The sequence below is a fragment of the Elephas maximus genome, chromosome 21 (assembly GCF_024166365.1).
Source record: "Elephas maximus indicus isolate mEleMax1 chromosome 21, mEleMax1 primary haplotype, whole genome shotgun sequence".
Classification (NCBI taxonomy): Eukaryota; Metazoa; Chordata; class Mammalia; order Proboscidea; family Elephantidae; genus Elephas; species Elephas maximus.
The window spans coordinates 24,411,585-24,438,767 of NC_064839.1; the positions used below are offsets into that span (position 1 = coordinate 24,411,585).

At 55.2% G+C, this 27,183-nt stretch overlaps 1 protein-coding gene across 1 annotated transcript; it reads right to left on the reverse strand.

Annotated features, from left to right (window-relative positions):
- Positions 1-1,051: 1,051 nt before the first annotated feature.
- On the reverse strand, positions 1,052-26,341 carry CCDC102A (coiled-coil domain containing 102A). Its single transcript, XM_049864492.1, has 9 exons — positions 25,892-26,341; positions 17,626-18,376; positions 14,965-15,191; positions 11,581-11,689; positions 9,346-9,462; positions 8,672-8,881; positions 5,406-5,576; positions 4,337-4,440; positions 1,052-1,837 (listed from the first exon to the last, which is right to left on the reverse strand). Exons 2-9 carry the CDS (start codon positions 18,214-18,216, stop codon positions 1,708-1,710), a joined length of 1,659 nt encoding a protein of 552 aa, XP_049720449.1. The 5' UTR covers positions 18,217-18,376; positions 25,892-26,341; the 3' UTR covers positions 1,052-1,707.
- Between the last annotated feature and the right edge of the window lie 842 nt (positions 26,342-27,183).

Consider the following 27,183-nt stretch of genomic DNA (forward strand, 5'->3'; position numbering starts at 1 on the left):
ATCTAATTTTTTAAGAGAAGAAAATCCACATTTTTTATGGAAAAATCTCCCATTATTAATATTAGCAATGCATTAAAAAAGTTTTTAAACCATCATGTGAGCCAAAGCTAATGGTTCTGTTGGCAGATGCTGCCGCCATGACCACGACCACCGCATGACTTTTGCTGTAGGTAAAGGAGAGCCACGGAAGGGCAGTGAGCAGGGAGGGGTGGGAATTCCAGGCCCAAGTAATCATCAGACTCTGTGTGTGAGGCCGGCCCTCCGCTCCGGAGACCTGTTCGCTCTTATACAGTGGAGGTGGGAGGCTGGGCCCTCTCCTCACTGACATTCTCAGGAGCTGCTCCACCTGGAGATGGGGGCCTGGAATGAGGCCCCTGCTCGACACTATCTTGCCGGAGGTGCCAGGGAGTCTGGGGGAGCCTGACCACGTTGAATGGGGTCTGTTCTGTGTCTGGGAATGGCAGGTCTGCCAGAGGCCTGGGGAGGCGGCTCTCAAGTCTGCTGTCAGTGAAGGCCTGGCTCCTGGGGGTCAAAGGGCAACATTTCAGCCTGTTCGGGGGGCAACTTCCTCTTTGGTAAACACAGACCCCTGACAGGAAATGGCCCGCTTCCCACGGCCCTCTTCCGCCGGCTTATGGGGGGAGGCTCATGGTGGGAGGGGATCCTCATGGTTCTGTCTCAAATCTTCCTCCCTTATCCCGCCACATTAAGGAGGGAGACTGGGGCCTCACTGCCATGGCAGCGGACCCCACGCTAACTAGCATTGTTTTAAGCTTGGTGATAGGGGAAGTTTTCTATACTCCTGCTTATTAGCTCCTGGCTGGGCTCCTGGACCTAGCTAGCTCTCCTCCCCTCTCAGCTTCCAAGGCTGGTGACGCCCACTGGGTCCCAAGACTGTGGCTTCAGAGGTCCCTCATGATTAGGCCACACGGAGACAGTCATTTAGTGCAGCCTCCTCCACCTCCAGCAGGGAGCTCCTTTATCAAATGAATTTAGAGCCTCTTTGGCACCAGGCTCCTGCTCAGAGCCCAGGCCCTCCTTGTACCCCCTGGACCAGGGAACACGCGGCTGCCCCAATGCTAGAACACTTCTAGCACCTTCTTCTGCAGAAAGCAGACCCAGTGCTCCTCCCTGTCACACAGGAACTGGGTTCCAGACCATTCTGCACCCAGACACTCATCATTCTTTCTCATGTGCATTCTTTTATTAAGTCACTCCACATTCCCGAGCACTAGCTCAGTGCCAGGCACAAGCTAATGCTGTTCCCCCACACCCACTGCCCATCTCTGCCACACTTTCAGGACTCTGCCCTGAGAACCTGAACTCCGTTTATTACAAAGCACTGGGTTCATCACACTGCATTATGGACAGCCCCCCATTACCATCCCCCCACCTCCAGCAGAGGGCCCTAGGTGGGTGGGGCAACTGGAATGGGCCTTGGAGTGGTCCTGTGTTTATAAAACCAAATGGGTCCAAGGACCCCCAGGCATATATATAATATATAATATATATATAGTGTAGGCTGTGGTTTCCCTTCCATGGGGTGTTGGTGGGCAGAACTGCCAGTGCCCACCCTGGAAGAGAAGGAAGTCGTCTGTGGCAGGGGCAGAGTGGGTGCAGGCAGCTGCATCAGTTCGAGTGGCTGGTCAGCCTGGGTGTCTGGGGCACCTGTGGCCGCGGGCCAACTCTGCCCAGCCCTGTGAGGCTCTAGGCCACCTGGATCTGCAGGTCCTCATCCTCGTCCAGGTCACTGGCTCCGTCCCCAGCCTCCTCCGTGCCAAAGCGAGCACTGCGGATCTTCCCAAAGAGGGGGGCGTTCTGCTGCTGCCGGCGGAGCCTGTGGGGTTGGGACGGCAGGTCAGAGTTCGAGTCTGGCCCCACTGCCTCCCTTATAACGCTGTTGCTGCTGGTGCTGATAGCAGCTACACCTTCCCCAAGCGCTTCCTGGGGCCAAGCACCATGCCAAGTTACACATGCCACTTCATCTCAGAATCCTCTCAGCAGCCCCTTATCCAGAGGACGTGCTACTACCAACCCACTTTACAGGTGAGGAAACTGAGCTACAAAAACTTGAGTAATTTACCCAAAGTCATAGAGACGGTGGGAGTAGGGCTGGGCTTCAAACTCAAGCAGCTGGCTCAGGAGTGAACCAGGTTGCTTACAGAGAAGGTGCTGGTTCAAGGTCATGCTGCTGGTATTTGAACCCAAGCCTGGCTCCGAAGATCACAGGGAGCAGAGTTTGGGATTGGAGGTGTGAGCCTCTTGCATCCCCAGTGTCAGTGAGAAAGTGCTCAGTCTGAAGGCTCAAGTTCTTCCTCAGAATAAAATTCCTACAGCTAAAATTTACAAGGCAAACTTGGGCTCTGAGAAGAGCTGGCAGAGGAAATGCCCAAGCCCCACCCTCTCAGCAAAGTGACCACCCTGGCTGCATCTTATTTAGTTTTATTATTTTCTTTAAATAATACTCTATTGTGTTTTAGGTGAAAGTTTACACAGCAAATTAGGTTCCCCTTTAGCAATTTTTATACAAAACGTTCTGTACCATTGGTTACAATCCTGGCTGCATCTTACTGGAAGACATGAATTATTAACATGGCAGGGAGGGGCCCAGGCAGGGGCCTCCATTACTGCGCTGTGATTTAGTGAGCTGTCCCCGGAACATTAAAGCACAAAAAAGTTGGAAAATTAAACGCGAGGCAGCGGTCCGGGGGGCCTCGCCCTTTCCCGTGGAAGCCCTTGAGAGGCCGAGCAGAGCCTTCCTGTCCATTCTGGGAGTTTATGGAAAGCCTTGAGGTTAAGTGGGAGGGGTGTGTGTGCGTGTGTGTGCGCGCGCGCGCGGGGGGGCGGGAGTGGGCAGCCAGCCAGCCAGAGAGCCTGACTTGGACCCATGCCGGGCCCCCTGCACAACACTCTAAGAACATCATCCCAGGCAGTGCTTACAACAACCTTCATTTGGTACATGGGGAAACTGAGGCTGGCTACGTCACACGGCTGTTAAGTCTGGCTCCAAAAGCCAAAGCTACAGAATCTCAGTCCACTGAAGAAAACAGTAAATGCTCACTAGATAGGGACAGACGGCACATCCCCAGGGGGAGAGGGGGCGATCCTGCCTAGCACCCACCAGCTGTGTGGCTGTGGAAGGACCGGCTTCCTCGTGCCTTCACTTCCTCACCTGCCAGCCCCCTAGACATGACAGCTCTCCCTCCCCTTCTCTCAGAGGGTGCGTGATGCTTGCAGCATGGTATCTGCCCAAATATAAGCTTAACTGCCCCTAGGAGTGAGTGTGGTGGTGGGAGTAATATTAACGATGGTGACGATGACGGCGGCAGCTGACAGTTCTTCGGCATTTATTATGCGCCAAGTATTTTCATGAGCATGGGTCAATTTGTTTAATTCTTAAAACCAAGAGGTAAGAACCATTATCAGCCCCATTTTACAGGTGAGGAACCTAAACTCTGACAGAGAGAGGTTAAGTAAATGGTCCCACACTACACAGCTCCTAAATGCAGAGGCAGGACTCCCCTGACCATGCTGTCTGGCTGCAGAGCCTGAGCTGGTCAGAGGACCCCTTAATTCCACGAAAGGAGAGAATGCAACTGAGTGGCCAGGCCTGGCATGGACTGTCAAGGCTGTGCCTGTGAGTCCGCCCCTGCTTCTGGTATGTGAAGTAGGGAGGGGCTTGGCCTTGATGTTCTCTGACAACTCATAGCTCTATGGGGGGTGCAGAAAGGGTGGGATTTCACAAGGTGTTGGGGGAAGGGGGAGGGACCGGGGAGGGAAGTGGAGTGTGATGGGTGAGCCCTCCAGAGGCCCTCTCGTCCTCCTGTTCTCTCTCACTGAGGCTGACCGGTCCTGTTTGCAGCAGAGGGGAGTTCAGACCCCTCCAACACCTCAGATCCCAGTTGGCACAGGGTCACCCAAGCAGGTTATTCTTCTCGTCAATGACTCCCTAGACCCATTGGCCCTACACACTGCCCCCACCCACCCCTTGTGCCTGGCCTCTTTGTCTGTCCTTCCTGCCTTCCCATCACCCACCCACCTGCCTGCTGGAGGAGACAATTCCAGGGCTCCCAGCTGCTCTGACTTCCTGCACTCCCCCTCCCCTGGTTTCCTGGTTCCTGGTCCCATCCCTTCCTGGCTGGAGGGGACAGGATCCTGGCCTGGGGACCCAGATCTCCTCCTTCTCCTCTATTTCCCCCTCTAGCCCTAATTTGCGGCTCCACCCTCGACAGGGAGGCTTTCTTCGCTGGAAGTTTCTCTACCCTGTCTCTGTGGCCCAGCTGTGAATCCTCTAAGAACCCCAGGCCCACCACCTGGGCTGCACTCCGGGCCCTACCTGGACTGCAGGTGCTCCAGCTGCACCTGGAGGTTCTCGCTCTGCTCTGTCTGCTCGTCCAGTGACCGCTGCAGCTTGCGTGCCTGGTTGTGGGCCTCGTCCAGCTGGGGGCCAAGAGGGTGGGGGTCACCCTGGGCTAGGGCAGCTGGCCTGCCACCACCCACCCAGGACCAGCCATGCCTACCATTTCTCAGTGGGGATGTCCTTCCCCAAGAGCAATTCCTGTTTTTCCTTCAAGGCCTATACCAAGGCCCACCTCCTTCAGGAAGGTGTCTCTTTTGCCTGTCTCCATCCCTACTGCCCTTCCCTGCCAAATCTATTTATCCATCTGTCCACCCACCACTCACCTACCCGTCCATCTTCATAAATCTGTTCATCTGACCTCATTCATGGAGATATTCATCTGCCCGTGGAAATACCCACTTACCCACTCACAATTCATTAATCTATCCAACCTGTCTATCTGTACATGCTTCCATTCTCCCAACCACACAGCTATCTTCTCATATATCTGTCCTTCTTTCACCTGTCCATTTATTCTTCCATTCACTGATTCAGTCAGTTGTCCATCTTTCCACTTACTCACCCAGTCATCCATCTTTCTGTATACCCATATAATCATCCATCCACCCTCCCACTGATCCACATACTTCCCTGTCCATCCATCTCGCCATCCTCCATCCAATCACCCATCAGACGTCCATCCTACCTCCTCTCCCCTCAACCATCTGCCCACCTACTCCTTCATCCATCTGTTCATCCATCCATGGAGTCATACTTCTGTTCTTCCATTCAGTCATCCACACACCCACCCATTCATCCATCCATTAATCTACTCACTCACTCATCTATCTTGTCTGTCCATTTTTCCCCCCACCCTCCTGCCCACATTCGATCCTACCATCCATCCATCTGCCCATTCACCCACTCTACCTTGGGCACCTCCTGAGAGTCAGCCTTATGCCAGGCACTGGTGACCCAGTACAGAGTGACATAGGAAGGCTCTGTAGCCCCTACCTCTCTCAGCCAAAGTCTGAAGGCTACCCTTTGGGTCCCACCAGGTACTTACTTCATCCTCAGCCTGGGCCAGCTCTTTCTTGAGCTCTTCCACCCTCAGACGCAGTTTTTTCACTTCTGCCTCATGCTGCTCCACCCGCCGGTTGGCATGTGCCAACTCTGCCACCTTCTCCTGGAACTGCTTCTTCAGCTTGCCGTGCACATGCTTCAGGTCTGCCAGCTCCTGCAGGGGAGCCCAGATGGGGTAAGGAAGGCTCGGCGTCACACCAGCCACCCTGCCAGGGAGCCCTATGGGATCAGGCAGTTCTAAGGGTGCTGGGTATCTCCAATCCCCAGAATCTCTCCACCTGCTGTCCAAAACAGCACTGCTACAGTTCAATGCCTCTATGTTACAGCATCAAAGGTTCCAAGGAGTGTAAGGATTCCTGGGAGGGGTAACTGCATGACAACACCTCTTCCAGGAAAGCTGCCTTGTCTGCCTCAAGCTCATGGTGACCAAACTCAACCTGTTCTAGGTCTTCACACAAACTTGCTCAACACTGACAAAGGGGACTCTAGGCCAAGGGTGAGGGAAACAGGCTTGTGGTAGACCTTGGCATTCACCATGGGGTGGGCCCAGGCCCATCTTAATTGTTCTGGCAAGGTTTTGCCCAGGGACCTCCTTGTGGCCTGGCCCCTCTGGGCCTTTGGACATGCAGTCCCCTTTGCCAGTTATGCCTTTTTGTTCAACTCTACCTGTCAATGCCTGTCCTTCCAAGTCCCACTGGCATGTTCTCTCTTTCAGACAACCTGAATCCCTAGGTGGAATGACTCATTCCTGTCTCCAAAGTCCACAGGTGGTGAAGAACTCAGCTCTGGAGTCAGAGAGGGCCAGGCTGGAGTCTGGCCTCCCTCATTCATTCATTCATTCAATAAACCCTCCCCCAGCATCCTCAATGTGCCTGAAAATAAGGGAGACCTAGACAGAAGTCCTGCCCTCAAGGAGCTCATGATCTACTGAGGGAGAGAGACAATAAAACATGCAAATAAGTAACACAATGCCAGGTAGTAACAACCCTTCTGAAAAACTAAAGCAAGGCCATAAAGGGACGGGGTGGGAATGACTGGTAGATTGGACAGGTGGTCAGAGGGGTCACCTGGGGAGGTGATCTTGAAAGGAGGTCAAGGAGGAAAGTGAAAGAGAGCCTGCAGACATGGAAAAAGCATTCCAGACAGGAAGCACAGCAAGTGTAAAGGCCCTGAGGTGGAAATGAACTTCGTGGGTTTGTGGCAGTTGGGCAGTGAGCAGGGGAATGTGAGAGACAAGGAAGCTGCTGTGGCTGGCAGGGCCCAGGCAGGCAGGGCCTTGGAGGCCTTGGAGGGACTTGGGATCTTACTCTAAGTGCAGTGGGAGTGACACAATCTGATGGACGTGTTGAAAAGATGCCTGGCTGGTGTGCTTAGAAGAGATGGGACAAGAGAGGAGGCAGGGAGCCCAGTGCGGTGCTGCCAAGTGGTCCAGGCAGAAGACGGGATACATGAGGGTGGTGACCATGGAGATGATGACAAGTGGCTGGATTCAGCACACTTTCTGGAAGTTAAGTCAAGAGGACTCTGGAGATGGACTGGAGATGAGGGGGGTGAGGGAGAGAATGGGGAGGTATGGCTGAGCAGCTGGAGGGTAGAGGTACCATCCAGTAAGGTGGGAAGGCCCGGGGAGGCAGTGAAAGCAGAGGACTGGGAGGGTGCAACTGCGGGTTCCATTTGGATATATAACTTTGAGATGCCTACAGAACATGCCCCAGAGCTATGAGTCAGGATTTCAGCAGAGGATAAATCTGGAGTATGTATGTGGTATCTCAAGTCCTGGGTCTGGGGTTGAGCTAAACTGGGGCCTGGGTGTAGAGCAGAAGAGATGGGAGAAGAGGTCTGAGGCCAGAGCAGCTGGGAAAAGGATGAGGAGCCAGCAAAGGAGATGCCCACCTCAGTTTCCACATCTGTAAAATGGGGACAAGCACTGCCTAAAGGTCTCTCGCATCCATCCTCTTTGTTCCATCTCCACCAACCTCGGCCTGACCCAGGCCACCATCATCTCTGGCTGCCCTGGAGCAGCGACAGCCTCTCCACCGGCCTACCTTCCCATCAGCCTTCCACACAGCGGCCAGCGAGCACTGGAACTGCACACCTACTCACACCCCTCCTGCTTTGAACTTCATAGGTGGCCCGCAGCTCTCACCTCATCTCCTACCACGTGCCCCTTGCCCACTCCCGGCCACACTGGACTCCCTGTACCTCCAAAGTTCCATGTTCCTTTCCCCATGGGACATGTTCACGCTGTTCCTCTGTGGAACGTTCTTCCCATTTCCTCCTCCCAATCAGTTCGCCACCACGTGAACGTCTGCTCTTCCCTGAGCCCTCGGGTCAAATGTCACAGTCTCACCGAAGCCTTTCCAGGGCCCTGGGCCTAGGTCAGGGGCCCTGGTGTTCCCTCTTCCTGCTGGCATTCATGGAGCCCTGTGATCAGTGTGTCTGCGTGACACAGACAGCAATGTCTACACCCCCTCTCAGCTCCATGAGGGTGCAGGCCTCATCTGTGTCTCCAACACCTAGAACAGAGCCTGCACACAGAAGGTGCTCGATAAACATTTGTTGAATGAATGAGAAGGCTGTTGAAAGAATTAAGTGATGTAAGGGACAAAAAGTGCTTAGCACAGGGCCTGGCAAATACTACGTGTCCAATAAACACAGCTATATCATTACCAGAAACCTTGGTGGTGTGTGGTTAAGAGCTACGGCTGCTAACCAAATGGTCGGCAGTTCTAATCCAGCAGGTGCTCCCTGGAAACCCTAAGGGGCAGTTATACTCTGTCCTATAGGGTTGCTATGAGTCAGAATCAACTTAACAGCAACAGGTTTACTATCATTACCACTGGGCCTGGGCACACAGTAGGCATCTAATAAATGCCGCTACTATTGTTACCACTGGGCCTGGCACAGTGGGCATTTAATGAATGCTGCTACTATAATTACCACTGGGCCCGGCACATAGTAGATAGATGGTCAATAAATGCAGCTGCTATACTCATTGCCAGGCCCAGCATACAGTGGGTGCTCAATAAATGCAGCTCCTGTAGTTATCACAGGGCCCAGCAGCCAGTGCTGTACAGGAAGAGTAGCTTCTAGGATGATCACCCCTCCGTCCTTAGTTGATTCAGAGTTGTTCCTTCAGGAATCCCTGGCCCCCTGAGGGCTGGAGCCAGACACACAGTAGGCACTCTGCCCTGGCTGGACAGGGAGGTGGGGCTGTCCCCACCCTGGACACCCCACTCACTGCCCCACCTTGTTCTTCTCAAAGAGGGCAGCCTGGCTGGCCCGCAGGTCACAGTCCAGTGCGCTGGTGGTCTGCCGCCGCCGCCGGGCCAGTGCCTCCTCCAGGTCCCCGACCTGCGCTCGAAGCTTCTTGTTCTCCCGCTCCAGGCCCAACTTCTCAGTCTCTAGTCGCTCCCGGCGACCCCACTCAGCTGCGTTCTCTGCTTGCAGCCGCTCCATCTGCAGCACAGTAGGACAGGGTGAGGGCTCCCGGGGGAGGGGGCACGCAAGGGCTCCAGGAAGCAGGTCCAGCTGCAGCGGCTATAATTAACCTGACTTATTGCAGTGTGGAAACCCTGGTGGTGTAGTGGTCAAGTGCTACATCTGCTAACCGAGAGGTCGGCAATTTGAATCCACCAGGTGCTCCTTGGAAACTCTATGGAGCAGTTCTACTCTGACCTATAGGGTCGCTATGAGTCGGAATTGACTCGACAGCAGTGGGTTTTGGCTATTGCACAGTGTACAGGATGTGAAGGTGTTGCTACTGCTCTCTGTGTCAGGGAAGCCTGGCCCTGCAGACTGGGGTGCCCTGGGCTGCAGCTGGGTCCCCCTTCAGAGCACAGGCCTGGCTCAGGCCCTCTTCCCAGTGACTGGCTGATGGAAGCAGGACTCCCAGGCCCTCCCAGGTCCCTCATCCACCTCACCTCACCCCTCAGCTCAGCCATCTTCCTGTCCATGCTGGACCGTGCTCCCAGCTCATCTTCCAGGTCTTCGGATATGCGGCCCAGTTCGTCCTGGTGTGCCTCCTTCAGGATACTGAGCTGCAAGGACACAGCCTGGCTAGTTACATGAGGCCCCCAGGATGCCTCTGGAGCTGGCTCTGGGTGTGGGTGCCGGTGCAGGGTGAGGTGGTGCCCAAATGGGCCACCAGGTATCCAGAATAGACCCTGAATCTGACCACTTCTGCCCCTTCATCTCTCACCTCCCGCCTCGCTACCATCTTGCCCTCCTGCCAACTCATTCTCCACAGCAGTATCTTAGAGTGAGCTTAAAAAAGATAAACTCGATCATATTCCCACCCTATAAAAACCCCTCAGATGGCTCCTGGGTCCCCTAGGATAAAGTTCAACGCATCCCTATAGTCTCACTGCGTCTCTCGTATCTCAATCTCTCCTTAACCTCACCCCCCACCTCTCTCCCTTTAGTGACTTCTGTTCTAGGCACAGTGGCTCCTTTCTAACCCACAAAAATATCAAGTTCCTGTCTACGGCAGGGTCCTTGCACATGCGGTTCCCTCTGCCTGGACCACTCTTCCTGAGGAGTTTTACAGGACTGGTTTTCCTCATTCTCAAAACCAAAACAAAACAAAACAAAAACAAACCCATTGCCATCGAGTCGATTCCCACCCTATAGACAGAGTAGTACTGCCCCGGAGAGTTTCCAAGGAGCGCCTGATGGATTCCAACTTCCAACTGCTTGCTTGGTTAGCAAGCGTAGTGCTTAACCACTATGCCACCAGGGTTTCCTTCTCATTCTCAGGCCTTGCCTAAATATCATCTCCTGAGGGAGGCCTCTCCTGTTTACCCTGCCTAGAGGAGGTGCCCCCTGTCTTCTCCATCCCACCTCCCACTAGAATGTGAGTCCTGAAGGACAGGAGCCTCAAGTCTGTGGGTCCACCTTGGAATCCCTATATGGCCTTGGCACAGACTGTTGCTGTTGCTAGGTGCCGTCAAGTCAATTTCAACTCACAGCGACTCTGTGTGACAGAGAACTTCCCCATAGGGTTTCCTAGACTGTAATCTTTAAGGGAACAGATTGCCAGGTCTTTCTCCTGCAAAGCCACTGGGTAGGTTAGAACTGCCAGTGTTCTGGTTAGTAGCCAGGCACTGAACTACTGTGCTTCTTCGGCACAGAGTAACCCTCAATATAAACCAATTAAATGAATCCAGTGGATCCAAACAGTGGTCAGCACGAGGGTGCAGGATGGACAGTATCAGAAGTGCCTGGGGTGCTTTTAAAATAATACCGATTCCCTGTTGTACAGCAGGGAAATCCAACAAACTAGTGCTCCACGCAACCACATGGGAGAGTCTGAAATACATATAGTGAAGGAAAGAAGCCAGATACAAAAGAGAACGTTTATAACTATCTGCTAAAACTACACACTCACATTTTATTCACTTTTCTACAAATGATAATTCTTCACAATTTAAAAAATTAAAAAGGTCAATTCTTGGACTCAGCCCACAAAGATGGGGTTTCAGGATGGCTAGGGTGGGGCCCAGGAATCTGTATTTTAGGAGATTCCCTAAGAGATTCTAATATAAGACCTGGTCTGGAACATCTAGGTCCCTTGCAGGGCAGAGTTGAGGCTGAGGTCTGACGACTTCCCTCCTTCTGGAAACACAAGGGATCCAGACTGGCTTTCCCGGGGTGGCTGCGCCCCCTGTTGGCCATTATGGTTTGCACAGGCGGCAGCAGCAGTGGCCCAGCCTGTTCCAAGCTCCCTTGCTGTGGTGGTGGAATCCCTCTCAGCAGGCTGGAGCCTCAGTTTCTTCAACCATAAGATGGGAACGTCAGAACTCAGCTCCCCTGAGTGCCATGAGACTTCAGTGAGACCTGGCACACACTAGGCACTCAATGAACACTACATCCAAACTCCCCTTCCACATCTGGTCTACAAGGTCCTGTGAGATCTGGCCCCTCTTGTGACCTCATCTCTCACTCACTTCTCTCCAAACACCTGGCCATCTCTGTTTCTCGCACACACTAGGCCTGTTCCTGCCCCAGGACCTTTTACATCTGCTGTGTCCCATATCTTCTCAAGGATGGCTTGAAGGAATGAATGAATGAATTCCCTCTCTCCCATTCCCACTGCTGATATTTAACAGTGTGCTGCTGCCACCTCCAGGAAGCCCCTCTTGGTCTCCAAGACTTACTTGCTTGAGCATCTCCTGCTTGGTCTTGCTCAGCTCCTCGTACTTGATCTTCCACTGGCTGAGCTCCCCCTCCAGCTTCTCAATGTTCCTGCTCAGAGCCAGTTTATCCCTGGTGGGAGTGAAGAGGAAGGGACAGTGGTGGGGGTGAGCTCACCGGGGCCCTCTGCTCAGAGTCCTTGCTGAGGGTGGACCGGCTGGGCACTCCTGCACTTGAGCCCGTGCCCAAAGTCCTTGCCTTGGCATTCGAACCCTGGCATGCCACCGTGACAAGTGCCCTGGCTCCTATTTCTCCTGGAGCTGCAAAGACACCCAGCTGCAGGTACCCAGCCCACAGTGTGGGGAGGTGATCAGGTCACCACAGCACTGGGCATCCCCGAGCAAGTGCCTCCTTCCCTCCCTCTGGGCTCCAGGCTCATCTGGAAAGTGGAGCCCCATTCCTATTTGCTTTATATACTGTGGTCCCTGTAAGGCTTCGTTTGAACACACAGTCCTATGGTTAGAAAGGCTGGAAAACACTGCCCAGTGGCTCCTGGAGGGAGAGGCGCCCTTGCCATCATGATTTCCACCCTGCACTTTGCCTTGAACATGAATGAGGCACCACAGCTAAGGAGCTCAGTGCCTGGTCCCAGCATGTAGTGGGTATGCAGCCACTGGCTGTGTATTATCATTCACTCCAGCATGCGGTCCTTCTCGTGCACTCCACCTGGTCTCCCTCTCTGGGAGCTTAACATTCCATGTGGTCCTCAGATAGGGCAATGCCACCCTCTGGAGGTATGCTGGAAATTCATGAGGACATTTCTGGGTGTCACAATGATTAGAGGGTCATTTAGTGGGGAGGGTGTGTCCCGATACCCTGCAACGCCCAGGACATTCCATCCGCCCAGGAAGTATCCTGCATCCCGTGTACCGCCTGCGTGTTCACTGCATTTTCCTGGCCCAGAACCTCCCTCTGATTTACACAGAAGCAGAAAGCACTGCTTGCATTTTTACATACGTTGTTTTCCAGGGAAGGAACTACTGCATACACGGAGGGAAGCCTGCATTTTGCTTTGTTCAGAATTTTACCAAAGGCTGTCCATCTCTCAGGAATCTCGTCACCTACAGCGACATCACTTGTGCATTTGAGCTGCCCATTCCCCACACTGTGGCTATCCCATGTGTCCCATGAAGTGACTTACATGAGCCAATACATGTGAAGCCCTCAGCACGGCGCCGGACTCAGAGCATGTGCTCTGGGAGTGTTTGCTGTCATTATTACTATCGTTATCTGTTCAGGGGTTGAACTGCGTCCCTCAAAAAGACGTGTTGGGGTCCTAACCCTCGGTGCCTGCGGATGTGACTTTGTTTGGAGGTAGGGTCTTTGAAGATGCTGTTGTTTGAGGTAATGTGAGGTCATGCTGCAGCAGGGTTGGGCCCATGTTCAGTACAGCTGGTGTCCTGGTAAAACGCGGGAGCAGAGACACAGACAAAGACACAGAGGGAGGATGGCCATGTAAAGACAGAGGCAGAAACTGGAGTGCTGCAACTACAAGCCAAGGAACCCCAAGGATTGCCAGGAACCACCAGAGGCTAGGAGGAGGCAGTGAGGGATCTTCCCCTAGAGCCTTGAAAGAGAGTAAGAGTGTGTGTGTGAGAGAGAAAGAGAGAGAGAGAGAGCGCACGGTCCTGCTGACAGCTTGATTTTGGACTTCTAGCCTCCAGAGCGTGAGACAATAAATTTCTGTTGTTTTGGGCCACCCAGTGTATGGTGCTTTGTTGAGGCAGCTCTAGAAAACTGACACACCATTATTCCATATAAAGGCACAAGATTCCAAGTACTTCATCATTTCTTCTACTGGAGCTGTGCCCAAGCATTTCCACATGTATATTTTATTATAAATTGCTTTCCTCTTGCTTCTACTTTACATTCCAGTTAGGAGATTACACTTATTATTATTTTTTAAAAATGTGTGTAGGTAAGTTATACTATCTACATAGAAAGGGGATGTTAGAAAACATTTATTATAATCAGGCTGGTCCCCTACTCACTGCTGACCTCCACATTCTAAATCCAACAGTCAGTGCTCAGTCCTTACGTGATGTGACCCAGCTGGCCGCTCCTTCCTCCAGGAACAGTATCCTCACTTGCCCCCCAGGACACCCCTCTTCTGGTTTCCCTCTCCCTCACTGGCGATACCTCAATCTCCTTTGCTGTTTCTTCCTCCTTGTGCCAACCTCTAAACTTTGGGGAATTCCAAGGGGTATCTTAAACCAGTCACTTTTGAACAGGGCTTTAAATCAGTTCAAAACCATTTGGTAATTGCTGTCGGAAACAAGGGCCACGTGTGCGTTGCGTAGTAACCAAATATGCTGCTGTGGTATTTTGACCCAAGTAGGAAACAAACAGCTGTGCCCCACTCGAACGGCAGCCAACCGTGCCGCTCTGAATGTGTGTTGTTCTCCACAGTCCTGCCAATCATCCAATCTCCCGCGTCAGGCTACTGAAACTTTCAGGAGGAAGGACTGTGGCAGGACTTTTGGAGAGCAACATTATTGGCAGGACTGCGGAGAGCGACACACACTCAAAGCGGCGCAGCTGGCTGCCATCTTTGAGCAGGGCACAGCTGTTTGTCTCCCTTTTGGGTCAAAATACCACAGGCAACAAATTTGGTTGCTCTGCAGTGCATACACGGCCCCTGTTACCGACAGCAATTACTACACCGTTTTGAACTGGTCTGAAGCCCTGCTTCGGAGATATAAAGCAGATTAGGCACAAAAGCAAGCAAGCCTGAATGGGGAAAAGATGGATGCCACACGGAGATCTCCAAAGAACACCAAGAAAAATGCTAAAGAAGCTGAGACAAGGATTCCCCGCCCCTCCCCAGATCGAACAGAGAAAGTCTTCCCCCAGAGCTGGCATCCCGAATTCGGACTTCTAGCCTCCTAGACCTGTGAGAAAATAAATTCCTGTTCGTTAAAGCCATCCATTTGTGGTATTTCTGTTGTAGCAGCACTAGATAACTAAGACACCCCTTATTCCCCCTTCCCTGCTTTAACTTTTGCCCACGGCACTTGTTGCCAATCTCCCCAACTAGTTCAATTCAATTAGAATGTAAGCTCCGTGAGGGCAGGTATTTTTATCTTATTTATGGCTACATCCTCAGAGCCAAGCACAGTGCCTGGCCCAGAGCAGATGCCTAACACACATTACTGAATAAACAAAGACTTGCACTGGATCCTCTGGGTGCAGCATCACTGCTCTAAAGTTCCAAGGCTGGCCTAAACACCACCTTTCACCTAGTGAGTCGCACTCTCCGTAACACCAATTGTCACTCTGTGATTCTGAGGACACCCCAGTGTGGCTTGGTCCAGCCCCCCAGCCCCTGCCCACCTCCTGAAACTCACTCTCGCTCCTTAAGCAGCACCTTCTGGGACTCATCCAGCCGCAGCCGCAGGGCGGTCAACTTGGAGGCGTCCTCCTCGGTGGCAGCTGTGTCCTCCCAGGGCAGCCGGCTGCGTTCCTGGCGGCATGAGCTCCCCCGTGGGGCCCCCGTCCCCAGGCTGCGTGCCTCCCAGCAGCCCTCAGGCTCCTCTGGTCTGCTCTTCAGCAGGCTCTCTACCAGCTCCAGCTCCTATGGGGACCAAGGTGGAGGCTGGACCAGAGGCCCGTGAGCCCTCGCCCTGTTGGCCTTCCTCATGGCCTCTCCCATGCCCTGGGGTCAGCTTGCTGGGTGACCTTGGGCAAGTCACACAGCCCCTCTCGACTGAGTGTAACAAGAGACACCTGAACACCAACTACTGTATGAGACACAAGCAAGGTGCAGCCACCAGTAAGTGACTGCCACTCAGATTCCCCTTCTACATAAAGGGCATGACCCTGCCCTGCTTCCTCACCATCCCTGGAGAGGGAAGGACACGCCCTCCTATGGGCCCCAGGGCTGCACTCAGAGTCAGTCACTAAGGTTTCCCATAACTTTAAAGAGTCTCCATGAAAGGTGATGAGCTCCCCGGCACTGGAATTATCAAACATATGGTGGAACATTACCTGGTGGGAATGAATGTTAGAGCAAGGATTCCTAGAGTGGATAAGGACTAGATTCGTTCAAAGGGAATTCCAGCTCTAAGATCCCACTTTTCAGGGGATTAACACTAAGGCACAGAGAGATGGGTAGCATGGCAAAATATGCACAGGGAAGCAGAACCAGCTCCCCAACAGGAAATAGTCAGGGAATATTAACCTGATGCTGAGCCCCTGTCAGCCTCTCCTTCCCCTCTGCCCCTGCCCACCCCAAAGCCTGATCACACACCTGGGTGGGCCCTGGCCTCTGTTCAGCCTGGCTTCCTTCTCCCTTGGCTTTCCCAGATGAGTCTGGGCCAGTCTCTTCTCTGCCTGGCTGTCAATTTCTCTATGTGGACAGGACAGTGTCCCTGAGGGCTCCCTGGGAGTGAGATGGACTACTCCTGTATCTCAGACTGTCTGAGTGGGGGCCGTGAATACTGCCTGGTCCAAATCCTTTCCCACAAATGGAGATACCTGGGGAGAAAGGATTTGTTCCAGGTCACAGAGTGCAGGAAAAATGGCTGGGCTGTGGTGCAAACTCAGATTGCAAGCCCACGGCTCCCATCACTGCACACACCACCTCCCCGATATGACTGACAGGCAGAACATGGATGGGAAAGAACGGAGCCATGAGGATGGCTGATGGGCCTCTCATCGTCTGCCCCAAATGAGAGCACTGAATGCCACCTCTGAACACCAGGCAGGCCAGGTGGGGAAGGGGCTTCAACCTCCAGGAGGAAGCAGTGCCCACTCTGGTCTACAGGGGTGGAAGCGGCTGGGCTGGAGAAGGGAGGTGGCAGCCCAGAGTCTTAGCTGAGGGAGCTGGGGCCTCTGGAGGTAGGGCTGGAGGGAACCTGAACTTGGCCCCTAGGCAGCTTTCTGCAGACAGGTCTGCTGGCTCAGGGGAGGCTGTCCCTATACCCACCATTAATGCTCCAGCCACACTGATTATTACCACGGACTCTGGAGCCAGATCACCTGGGTTCAAACCCCAGCTCCTCATCACTCAAGCTCTCTCAGTGCCTATGTCCACATTCATAAAGCAAATACCTCACAAGGTTACTGTGAGGATTAAGTAAGATAATGCCTCACGGTACCAAATGAGAATTAACTAAGATAATGCCCACTCCTCCACAATTGCAACAGCTCTGAGCTCTGGGAAGGCATCCACAGAATGTCAGCAGCCGTCATTAGTGCTCTTTCCCAAACTCACTATGTGCTCTCGGCCTCTGGGCCTTTGCCCAGGCAGTTTTCATCACCTGGAATGGCTTCCTGCACTTTCCGCGGCTAATCACAGTCAATCTTCTAGCCTCAGCTTAAATGTGGCCTCTTCCAGGAAAGCTTCTGTAAAGCCCCGTCCTCAAAGCCTGGGCCAGGGACCTCCTCTGTGCTCCCAGGGCCCCAATAACCAAATTCAAGTTGAAGGGCTGAATGGTTCAGCTGTGCTATTAATGCCATGGAGCCCTGGTGGCACACTGGTTAAGAGCTTGGCTGCTAAACAAAAGGTCGGCAGTTTGAATCCATCAGCTGCTCCTTGGAAACCCTATGGGGCAGTCCTACTGTGTCCTATAGGGTCGCTATGAGTTGGAACCAACTCAACAGCAACGGGTTTGGTTTTTGGTTTATTAACTGAGTGCTGTCCGGTGAAGTCCTGTTGCCTCTCCTGCTCAATGGGGATGATGCCCTCGTTCTGATGACTTCTCCTTGTGGGAGTGGAGGGGCCACCTGAGCCCGGGTTTCTCTGCCCTGTGAGTCTCCGCAAGTGATCTGAGCCCGACCCGGAATAATGAAACCTCCCAGGTAGCCAGGTCCTTACTAGCTCCTTTCCGAGCCCTGCAGCCCCACTTTTACCCAGGTCAATGGGTTCTGCCCTTTTCCAGGTCCAAGATTAACGGCCCTGCCAGCAGTCCAGCCCTCGATGCGCAACCCATCCGGGCCAGCAACCCCGCCCCCTAAAACCAAACCGCCCCGCCTCTGCCCGGCAGCCCCGCCCTCCTGCCCCGCACCTGGCTGCCCTGGGGCCTCTCCGACCCAATGTCGCGCACTGGCTCGTGCTCCCGCTCAGGCTCCCGCTCGGGACCGTCGGGCGTCCGGTCGGCAGTGCCCCGGGAGCCCCGCAGCCGAGCCAATTCACGGCCCCGCGCCTCGCACTCGCCCTGCGCCTCCTGGCGCTCGCGCCGCGCGCCCGCCAGCTCCTTGGTGAGGGCTTCGAGGCGCTGGCGTAGCTGGCGCACCTCCTCTCGCGCGCGGTTGCGCTCGGCGCGCACCTTGCTCCACTTCTCGCGCCAGTTGGCGGTGCAGTCTGACCACCAGCGCATGGTCTTCTCCATCTGCGCCGCCCGCGCCCGCGCCTCTTCTAGCTCCCGCAGCCGTAGCTCCTCGCGGCTTTCCCAGTCCCCGTCGGCTAGCAGCGCTGGCGGCGGCGGCAAGGGTAACGCCGGCGGCGGGCCGGGCGAGGGCGTGCCACTGGGCGGCGTCGGCGGCAGCGAGTCGGCCGGGCCCATGCGCTCGGGCGACGGGCTGCCCAGGATGGTCAGGAGACTGCCCTTGGACAGCTGCGGAGACTCGGCCAGCCGGGGGCTTGGCCCGTGGCTCATGGTGCGGCTGGGCGGGTGGGTCGCAGGCCCCGGGCTGGAACTTGTGGGAGGGTTCAGGGGAGGCACCGGGTGCGTGTGGGGGATGGCATACCACTCTGCATGATGGACACCACGACCCACTGCCCTCCAGGCCACCGGGTTAGGGGACGTCTTCTCGGACCTGCGGGAGAACACAACCATTATTAGCCTGTGGCCACCTCCATCCACAATATGCACCAGGCGAAGGGCAGTGGTGCAAAGGCCAGAGGCGAAGAAATGGTGTGTTCCAGAACCCCAGTGAGGCTGGCCCTGCAACCTCCTCCTCACTGGCCTCCAGACTCCCTCTTCCAGGACCTTTTCCATCCTGCGGTAGCAGCAGGGCCTGATCTAAAACGTTGGTTGGCTGTACGTGACCTTCCCGGTGCCATCTCCCTCACTGAAGGGCTTACACTACTACCCCCAACTCCAGCCCTAACACAGCATGCTGTTTTTCTGTTCCATCAGCCTGCTGCCAGGAGGCCCCTCCGTGCTCAGGGGGAAAACTGTCTCCTTAAAACTCATCTGAGATATCACCATCTCCTAGGAGCCCTCTTGGACTACCTCAGGCCAGGCCTGCCAGCCTCTGCCCGTGTCTTCATCAGGGCACTAACCTTGGGAGTACCATTTACCCAAGTCCATGTCTGCTCCCCATCCCCACCCCAGACTGAGGTTGCTGAGGGCAGGGGCTGGGTCCTGGCCACTGTTTCAGCCCCAGCACATGACAGTGATGACAATGACATCTGTGAAGGGCTGACTACAGGCCAGGCACCGTGCCCAGGCCTTTATGTGAATTATCTCATTGATTCCTCTCAACAGACTTGAGGGAAATTATTATCACCATTTACTGAGGAGGAAATGAACACTTATCGAGGCTAAAGCCTCTGAGTTGATCCAGATATCTGAATCTAAATCCCAACACTGGTGAGGATTTGCTGAATGGACACATGCACTGGTGATATGATGGAAATAAACCAATCTCTATTAGATTGTAGGGGTGTCCTCTCGCTTCCCTGCTAGAACCAGCCCCTCCCTGACCTCATCCACAGCAAACTCCCCTCCCTGTCTCCTGTGTCTATCTCAGCATCCCCATGCCCACTGCTGGGCTCTGCCATTCATGGGCCACATCCCCATTTAAAATAAATGAGAAAGATGTCCCTCGCTGTCCCCAACCTGCACTGCTCTCTCTCCATTTTGGCCAGTCGTGCCCTGTCGCCTCAGGCTGACCTCCAGCAGCCCCTCAGGACATCATGCCCTTCTTTCCCCATTCACTTGAGTCCCTGCCCCACAGACCTTCACAGCAGCCTTAAGGCCTTGCCCCATCCCCATCCCTTCCTTTTCTGAGCAGTCACGTGCTTTGCGGCTGGAACTCTCAACACTAGCTGGTCCCCCAACACTGCCTGGTAATGTTCTCTCTGTCGGCTCACTCTCCTATTTTCCATGAAAACTATTTCAAACCTCACCCCCTTGCAATCGCTAACCCCTCACTCAGAAGATGATCTAATGTCATAGTTGGCAGCGAATAGGGAAGCCATCAGATTGGAACTCCCTCTCTGTCCTGCCCCAAGAAGACAAGGGGGTTCTCCCTCCTTGGGTCCCAGGCTCAGCCCTCTACCACCCCTACCCCTGACAATGATGACCTCCGCAGGGGGGCCTTATCCCTGGCTGAAGTCTCTCCTGACATTTCCCTTTTACCCACCTTCTCTTCCCTATGAGTCGAAATCGACTCGACGGCACTGGGTTTTTTTCTGGGTTCTTCCCTCTTGCCTCCCCTTCAAGGCCCAGCTTCCCCAGAGTGGTCCCTAGTCACTCACTGTCTCCGTTCTGAATTCTGCCCCCGTCCCTCGCCCTCAGCCCATGCCAGGCTGGCTTCCAGCCCCACTGCCCTACTCACTGGGCACAGTTCAGTCCTTGCCAGTGCACCCTCCATGGTTCTGGAATTGTCTTATCACCCCTGCTTTTTTACATCTCTTCCAGGACACCTCGTTCTCTGGTCTCCCTCTCAGTCTGCCAACTGTTCCTCATCAGCCTCCCTGGTGAGCTCCCCAGGCTCATCCCTTGACTGTGAGCATCATCCAAGCCCCCTTCCTCTTGGGCTGCCCCCTGCCTGAGTCATCTTGCCCTCCCCCACGTTCTCAACAACCTCTGTAGGCTGGCGAGTCCCAAATCTCTCGCCCCAGCCCTCAGGTTGCCTTCCAGAGGTGCTTCCCACTGGAATGTCCCATAGCCACCTCAGACTCATCTTGGTCAAAATGGGACTTGCCGTCTTCCTCCTCCCACAACCAGCTCCTCCTTCTGGAAGACCAGAGAACGGTGCTTTCTCACTCCTTCACGCAGTGGGGGACACCCTGGAATCCACCTGCTCCTACCCCCCCCACCAAGTCCTGTCACATGGCTGGATCACCCTTCCCCTCCACAGTCACTAACCTGTCGAAGCCACCATCACCACCACTACCACCATCTCCCTCCTGGGTGACTGCAGCCCCATACCCCACCCCCATGCTCCTGCCTCCTTCAAATCCTTTCTCAGCAACAGCAGCCAGAGTGGGTTTTTAAATATGCAAACCTGATCATGCCAGTGGCCACACCCTTTGTCATTACCAATAGTTGGGACCTCTCTCGTGTCAATTCTTAGCTCACTCCCTCAAGGACTCCAACTCCAAAATTTTTTCAATCCCAAAAGGAGCTACAACCCACTGATCCCACCACCTGTTCACTGTCCCCATGCCCACTCCAAGTCCCTTCTCTCCTTACCCAGTGCACATTCTATGTCCTGATGTCTCCTGTGCAAGACACCCTCCAGCCTCTGCCCCTCTCTTCAGTTCTTGCCTCTCCAGGCAAAGCGCCAACCCTGGCCACCTCCACCTTTGTGCTAGTGCTTGCCTTCACCTGTACAGCCAGGTGCCGCAGGTTTTTACACCACCGTGTTGACCGTTTTAAATCATGACCATCGCGTCACATGGTTCTTCAGTGCTGCTCAGCGACGTGACTACATTTCCCTGGTCTGTTCATTCTCCCACTCTCCTGGGCAAACTTTGCCCCCTATTTCACATAAAAAATAGAAGCAGCCAAAGGGAACTTCCTCAGGATCCCTCCACACCTACCCACCTTCCTGAATCTACACCCCTATGTCTGCTTCCCTCTGGGAACCCCGGAGGCACCATCTGACCTCCCAGCTAAGGCCGACTCTTTAGCTTCCTCTCATTTCCCCAAAATACACTCCAGTGAGACTTCTGCCCCCATTCTCCTCCCAAACTGCTCCTGTCAAGTTTATTTGGAATTTGGGGCTTGGTTGGGGCAGACCAGTGCTTCTGAGCCTGAAAGGTCCTTCAGATTCACCTGAACACTTGCTTACAATGCAGGTTCTTGGGCCTTCCCACTCCCCCAGCCATGTTCAGTAACTGCAGCCTGGGAATTTGTGTTTTAACTTTTGAGTATTCGGTGATGTCTCCTCTCCACCCAGACAGGTATGTCTCAACCCCAGCGCTGCCTGCATAGACGAAGTCATGCACACAGAATCAACTACACAGATCTAGGCTCCAGCTTCCCGTAGCCACCGATTCTCTGAGGGATCCCTGGCAGGCCAACTGCCCTCGTTGTGCCTCAGTCTCTCAGCCTGTGCAACAAGGTGGCTGGCCTTGCTGTCCATGTGCATTCCAGACATTTGTGCATGCAACAGCCACATCTGCAGATATACCAACAATCCCTGGCATGAACACAGATACAAAGACCTGTGGGCAAAGGCTTATACACTCAAAGACAGACCCATAAGCACACACAGCTATACAGGTACACAGAGACACTCACCTGCAGATACGGAGTTACAGACACACCTGAAGACATATACAGGCTAACACACCAACATGCACAGATACACACTCCTCCCTAAGATCAGCAGATACCCACACTCACATACACACACAAACACGCAGACACACTCCTCCTCTCCCCATTTTCCTGGCCCAGCTCCACAAGGAGAAGCTCTTGGAAAAGAAAAACATTGTGAGGGCCTGCGGGGGTGGGGGAGGAGGCAGGAAACCCGGATGCCAGCCGGCAGCTCCTCCAGAGCAGTGCTGGGAATGGGGGGGCGGGGAGAGAGTGAGGGGGTCTGCTGGGCCCTTCCTGCAGCCTCTAAACTGGGACGGTGGCAGGGAGGGGGCTACTGCCACATCCTCTTGCCTCTGGGAGCTGCCAAGCCTGGCACGGGGCTCAGCGGGGAGGGGTCCAGGCCACTGGCTCCTTCCAGGAATCCCAAGCCTGTTGAGAAGGGGCAGGGCGGGCACCACCCAGGCCCCTAATGGCTTCCAGGCACCCATGCTAAAGGCAGGGGTGGGGGCTCCACACTCAGCTCCTGTTCCCCTTCCCAGCCTGGCCAGCCTGGCTGGGGGCTGGGAGAGGAGGGAGAGCACAGGAGCAAGGCTGTGGAACAGCCCTCCACCTTCCCTCCTGTAGGCCAGGGTCCCCTGGAGGGTGTGTGCATAGGAGTGTGGGAAGGGGCTGCGGTGGGGCTCCCTAGGTTGCTTTTCTGGGGAAGCCCCCACCCAACACAAAGAGTTCTGTAGACCCACAGAGACCCAAGGGCAGCCAGACTCTGCTTAGCAACACCCCCCCTCCACCCGTCACACTCCGCTCACATAACCCAGCCTTGAGGACACACACTCACACACAGCCTTGGTTACATACACACTCACTAAAGACGTAACAATACAGAGGCATAGCTCACAGCCGACAGACAGGTCCCAGCCACCCCTTCCCCACCAGGCTCAGTGCCCCCTTCCCATGGGTTGTGTGTGTATGTGGCGGGGGGTGGCCCCCTGATTCCCCCAGGATGTCACCACCCCCCAAGGAGCAGGCGGGGGTTGGGACCAGCCACCACGAGCCCCAGGGAGACTTCCCCACCCCACCCTTTGTCCCTCCTGCTTCCCACCAGCCAGATGGGTCTATTCCTGCTCTAACCCTCTGGGTTTCTTTCTGCTCAGGCTATTCCCCCCACCCAGAATGCCAGCCTTCCAGCCTCTGAAACTGCCACCTCTGAAACCTCCAAGAAGTGCCCTGATTTCCCAAGCTGCCCCTCTCCCCACCCTGGGGAGCACAGCCCTACAATCTACCAAAGCCAGACCTGGTCAGCTGCCTTCTCTTCTTGCAGCATAGGCTTCCCCTAGCTCGGATGGGATACTTGTGCCACCCAAACCTTCTAGGTCAGGGCCTTGCATACAGTAGTTGCTTAAAGTTGGCTGGTGGGGTAGAGAGCAGAAGGCTGACTAAGACCGTGCATCACCTTAGCTGGGCAGCAGGGCTGAGCTCCTGACCCCAAGCCTCACAGCTGTTGTTACCACCCCAGGCTGCATCTGCTGACTCCAGGGCCAGAAACAAGGACATTTTGATCTGAAACCTGCCTCATGCTAGGCCCTCAACAGCCCAGTCCACTGAAAGTTCAATGGTTCCTGTTGTTCTTGGATTAGCCTGCAATGTTCTTCCCTCCATCTTTTACCATAAATAAACTCCTACACATCCTTCAAGACCCACTTCTAGTGTCCCCTCCTCTGGGAAACCTTCCCTGACCCCTGTGCACAGGGCACCTCCCTGTCTGTCAGCAATGGTCGCACTATGAAGTCCATGTGGGCATCGTGGTGTCGCTGGCTGTCAGCACAGGGACCAGTATACAGCAGATGCTGCATAAATGCTTGCTGGGCTGATGGATGGACAGATGGACACATGCTACTGTTTGAGTTCCCCTTGCAACCAGGGAGTTTAGGAGGCTGAGCCATCATAAAGAGCAGTAGTTAGTTTGTGGCCAGGTTCCAAGATAGTAGGTGTCTGAGTCTGTGGCCAAGGTCAGAGTCAGAGGTCATTCTATGGCCAAGTCAGGAATCAGGCTTCTTACCTGAGGAAGCCTAACTGGCCCAGAGGGGGACACCCTTGTGTTTGGTCCTTAGTACGTTTGGATGAGGGTCTGTCTCTCAAAATTCAGCCAGAGGAGTGAGCAATGCTGAGGCCTGGCTGGAGGCCAGCTGGAGGTGGGGGGCCCAGTGGTCCCAACTCCTCCTTTGAGCTCAGAAACCCCCTATGTTCTCCCAGAACATTCCAGGTGGGGCTCTGGGGCTGGCCTATGGCTACAGGCCTGGCTGTGGGCAGGGAGCAGAGCCCAGCAGGAAACCACAGGGGAGGGCCTGATTGGATAAGTGTAGGGCCCAAGGCTGGTCAGCCACAGGCTGTGGGCACCTGTCCCTCTGCCCTGCTGCCCAGGCTCCAGTGCTGGACCCCCAGGAGAAGACTGGGAGGGAGGGAGGCTGGGCCACCAAGCCACACCTGAGTCCAGGGGTGGGCACCCCTGGCCTGTTCCAGGTACCCCCATCTCAGACTGAGGAACCACCAAGAGATCCTAGACTACTGATTCGAGCTCCTCCCTTTTCTTACAGATGGGTCAACTGAGGCTCAGAGACTTATCCATGTCCACAAAGAGCACCCGCAGCAAAGCTAGGGGAGCAGGGAGTGCTAGGACTGGATGTCTCTCCTCCTGGGTCCTTATTACCTGACGGGCATCTTGGCCAGCCCTGGAAGCATCTACACTTTGGGGTCCTCAGGTATCTGGCCAAGTGGGCAAGGATAGCTGGGAGGGAAGAAGGTGGGAGAGCTTGATGGGGGCCAACCAAGCCCCCAGGCCTCTCAACAACTCCTTCAACTCTCACTATCCTGCGTACAGCAGACATCCCACTGGTGCCAGCCTTGCCACCGATATGCTGTGTGATATCTGCAAGTTCCTGGCTTCTCCGGGCCTCAGTTTTTCTATCTGTTCAGTGGGGAGAGTCAGTAAGACTAATAGCTCTGCCCAATAGGCGGCCAGACCTGTGTCAACCTGAACCAATCAAATTCCCACAACAGCCCTGCGGGGGACTGGGAGTAGGCGTGGGTGCGGGGTGGGGGGTGGTGGATTTTAAGATAAACTGAAGCCCCAGTGGCGATGGGGCTCGCGGATATCACCGTTGGCAACACTAAAGGATGGGACAACTGAGGCCCACTGCCCTCTCCCCGCACTGAGCCGTCGCTCCACCTGCTGCAACTCTTTCCAGAAAATCGCTTCTTGCTCCCCCACGGCCAGGCCACGGGAAACCTTTTTCATTTCCTCGCCCCGTCCCCTGTCGCCCCGACCCTGCGAGCCGTCCTGCTCCCCCTAGCGGTGGGCGGAGAGCTGAGGGGCTCCCCGGCCGGCGATCGCGATCCCGCCCACGCGGCCCCCATTCGCAGCCGCCGGGGTCTAGGGTGGAGGCGCCGTGCTCCTATTGGCCAGCGCGACCCGTCCATCCGCACTCGCCATGGTGACCACGTTGGGTCCCCCGGGAGAGTTCCAAATTCCGCCCCCGCCCGTCGCCCCCTCCCGTCGGGCCCGGCCCGCTGCAGTCCCAGGGCGCGCCCCCACCCTCTCCTCAGTCCCTCCTCACCAGAAGCCTGGGCCCCCAGGAGGTGGGGGGAGCCCGGGAGAGGAGCTAGAAAGTTCTGCTCTGAGTCTAGGGGTAGCTGCAGACGCGGGGCCCCCACGGCTCCCCAGTACTCCAGCCCACCCCCAACTTAACCCCTTTGCTCCCGCCGAAGGTTCGCGGCCCGGAGGGAGTTCCCGGGACGCGCCTGGCTCTCTGTCCCCCCGCGCGGCCGCCCAGCTCACCTCTGCCCGGACCCGCGGGCTCCGGACGTCCGACCCGCTGCGGCTGGGCGGAGCGGGCACGGTGCTGGCTGCGGCCGCCGCCGGGAGGGCCGAGGGAGGGCCGCGGAGTCTCCTCCTCCCTCCCGGGGGGAGGGGAGAAGACTGGGCGGGGGCGGCAGGGCCCCCGACCCGAGCGCCGACTGTGGCCCCGCTGTGACCCCGGCTAGCGAGTTGCTGGGATGGGGGCCACCAGCCTAGCTCCAGGGCCAGAGTCGCAGGCCGGGCCGGCGGGCTCTGTTGGAGAGCTGGCCGGACCCCAGCAGAGGCCCCACCCCGCGTGGGGGGACGGAAGGCAGGGTCTGGGGACCCTGCGAGGTTCGATTTCCCGGCTCAGGTTTCTTGAGCACCAACGACGCACTAGGCGCGCCCTGCAGCAGAAGTGGGCGCCGCCTGTCCCGGGCTCAACACGTGGAAGGTTCTTACTAAGTGTTCACTTTTGTTACCTGGATTCTTCCCATTGCCACCTCTGCCATCAAGTGGACGTAGGGTAGCAAGTCTCTGCTCCTCACCGGGCTTCAAACCCCTTACCGTCTATTCCCGCTTACAGAGACCCTTGAGGACAGAGTAAAACTGCCCCCAGAGTTTGCAAAGCCATAATCTTTACGGAAAGGGAGTTCTAGTGGCGCAGTGGTTAAGCGCTCGGCTGCGGACCAAAACTGGCGTTGTAAGATGCGGCAGTGCTTCTGTAAAGATTTATAACCTTAGGAACACTATGGGAGTAGTTCTACTGTCCTATAGGGTCTCAGCGAGTCAGAATGGACTGGAAAGCAGAGGGTTCGTTTTTTCGGAATCTTTAAGGAAGCAGGTTGCCACATCCGCGGAGCGGCTGGTGGGTTCAAAACGGTTAGCAGGCAAGCGTTCTAACCATTGCCCCACTAGGGCTTCTTCACCGGGCCTGTTTGGCCTTTTGTACAATAAAAGGTGGACTAAATTAACCTCACATCCGTTGAGAAGTGAGGCGGGGCACTGGGCCTGCTCTGCAGAGACTTTTCCCCCTTGTGCGGTGGTGCTTCCTGCCGGTTGTGGGCCAGAGGGGCGCGCCCTCCAGTGCACCCAGAAGCTTTGGAGCTGCTTCATCGCTGACAGGGGAGGAATGGGCTCTGGGAGGTCCTCCTGCCAACCCTGGGTACTCCGGAAGGCCACCCGAGGTGAAGACACAAAAAGGGGTCCAAAAATTCACAGAAGTAGTGGTGGAACCCGTGGATTTGGGATTTAACCACGAAAAAGAAAGCAAAAATTGTGAAACTAAGCTA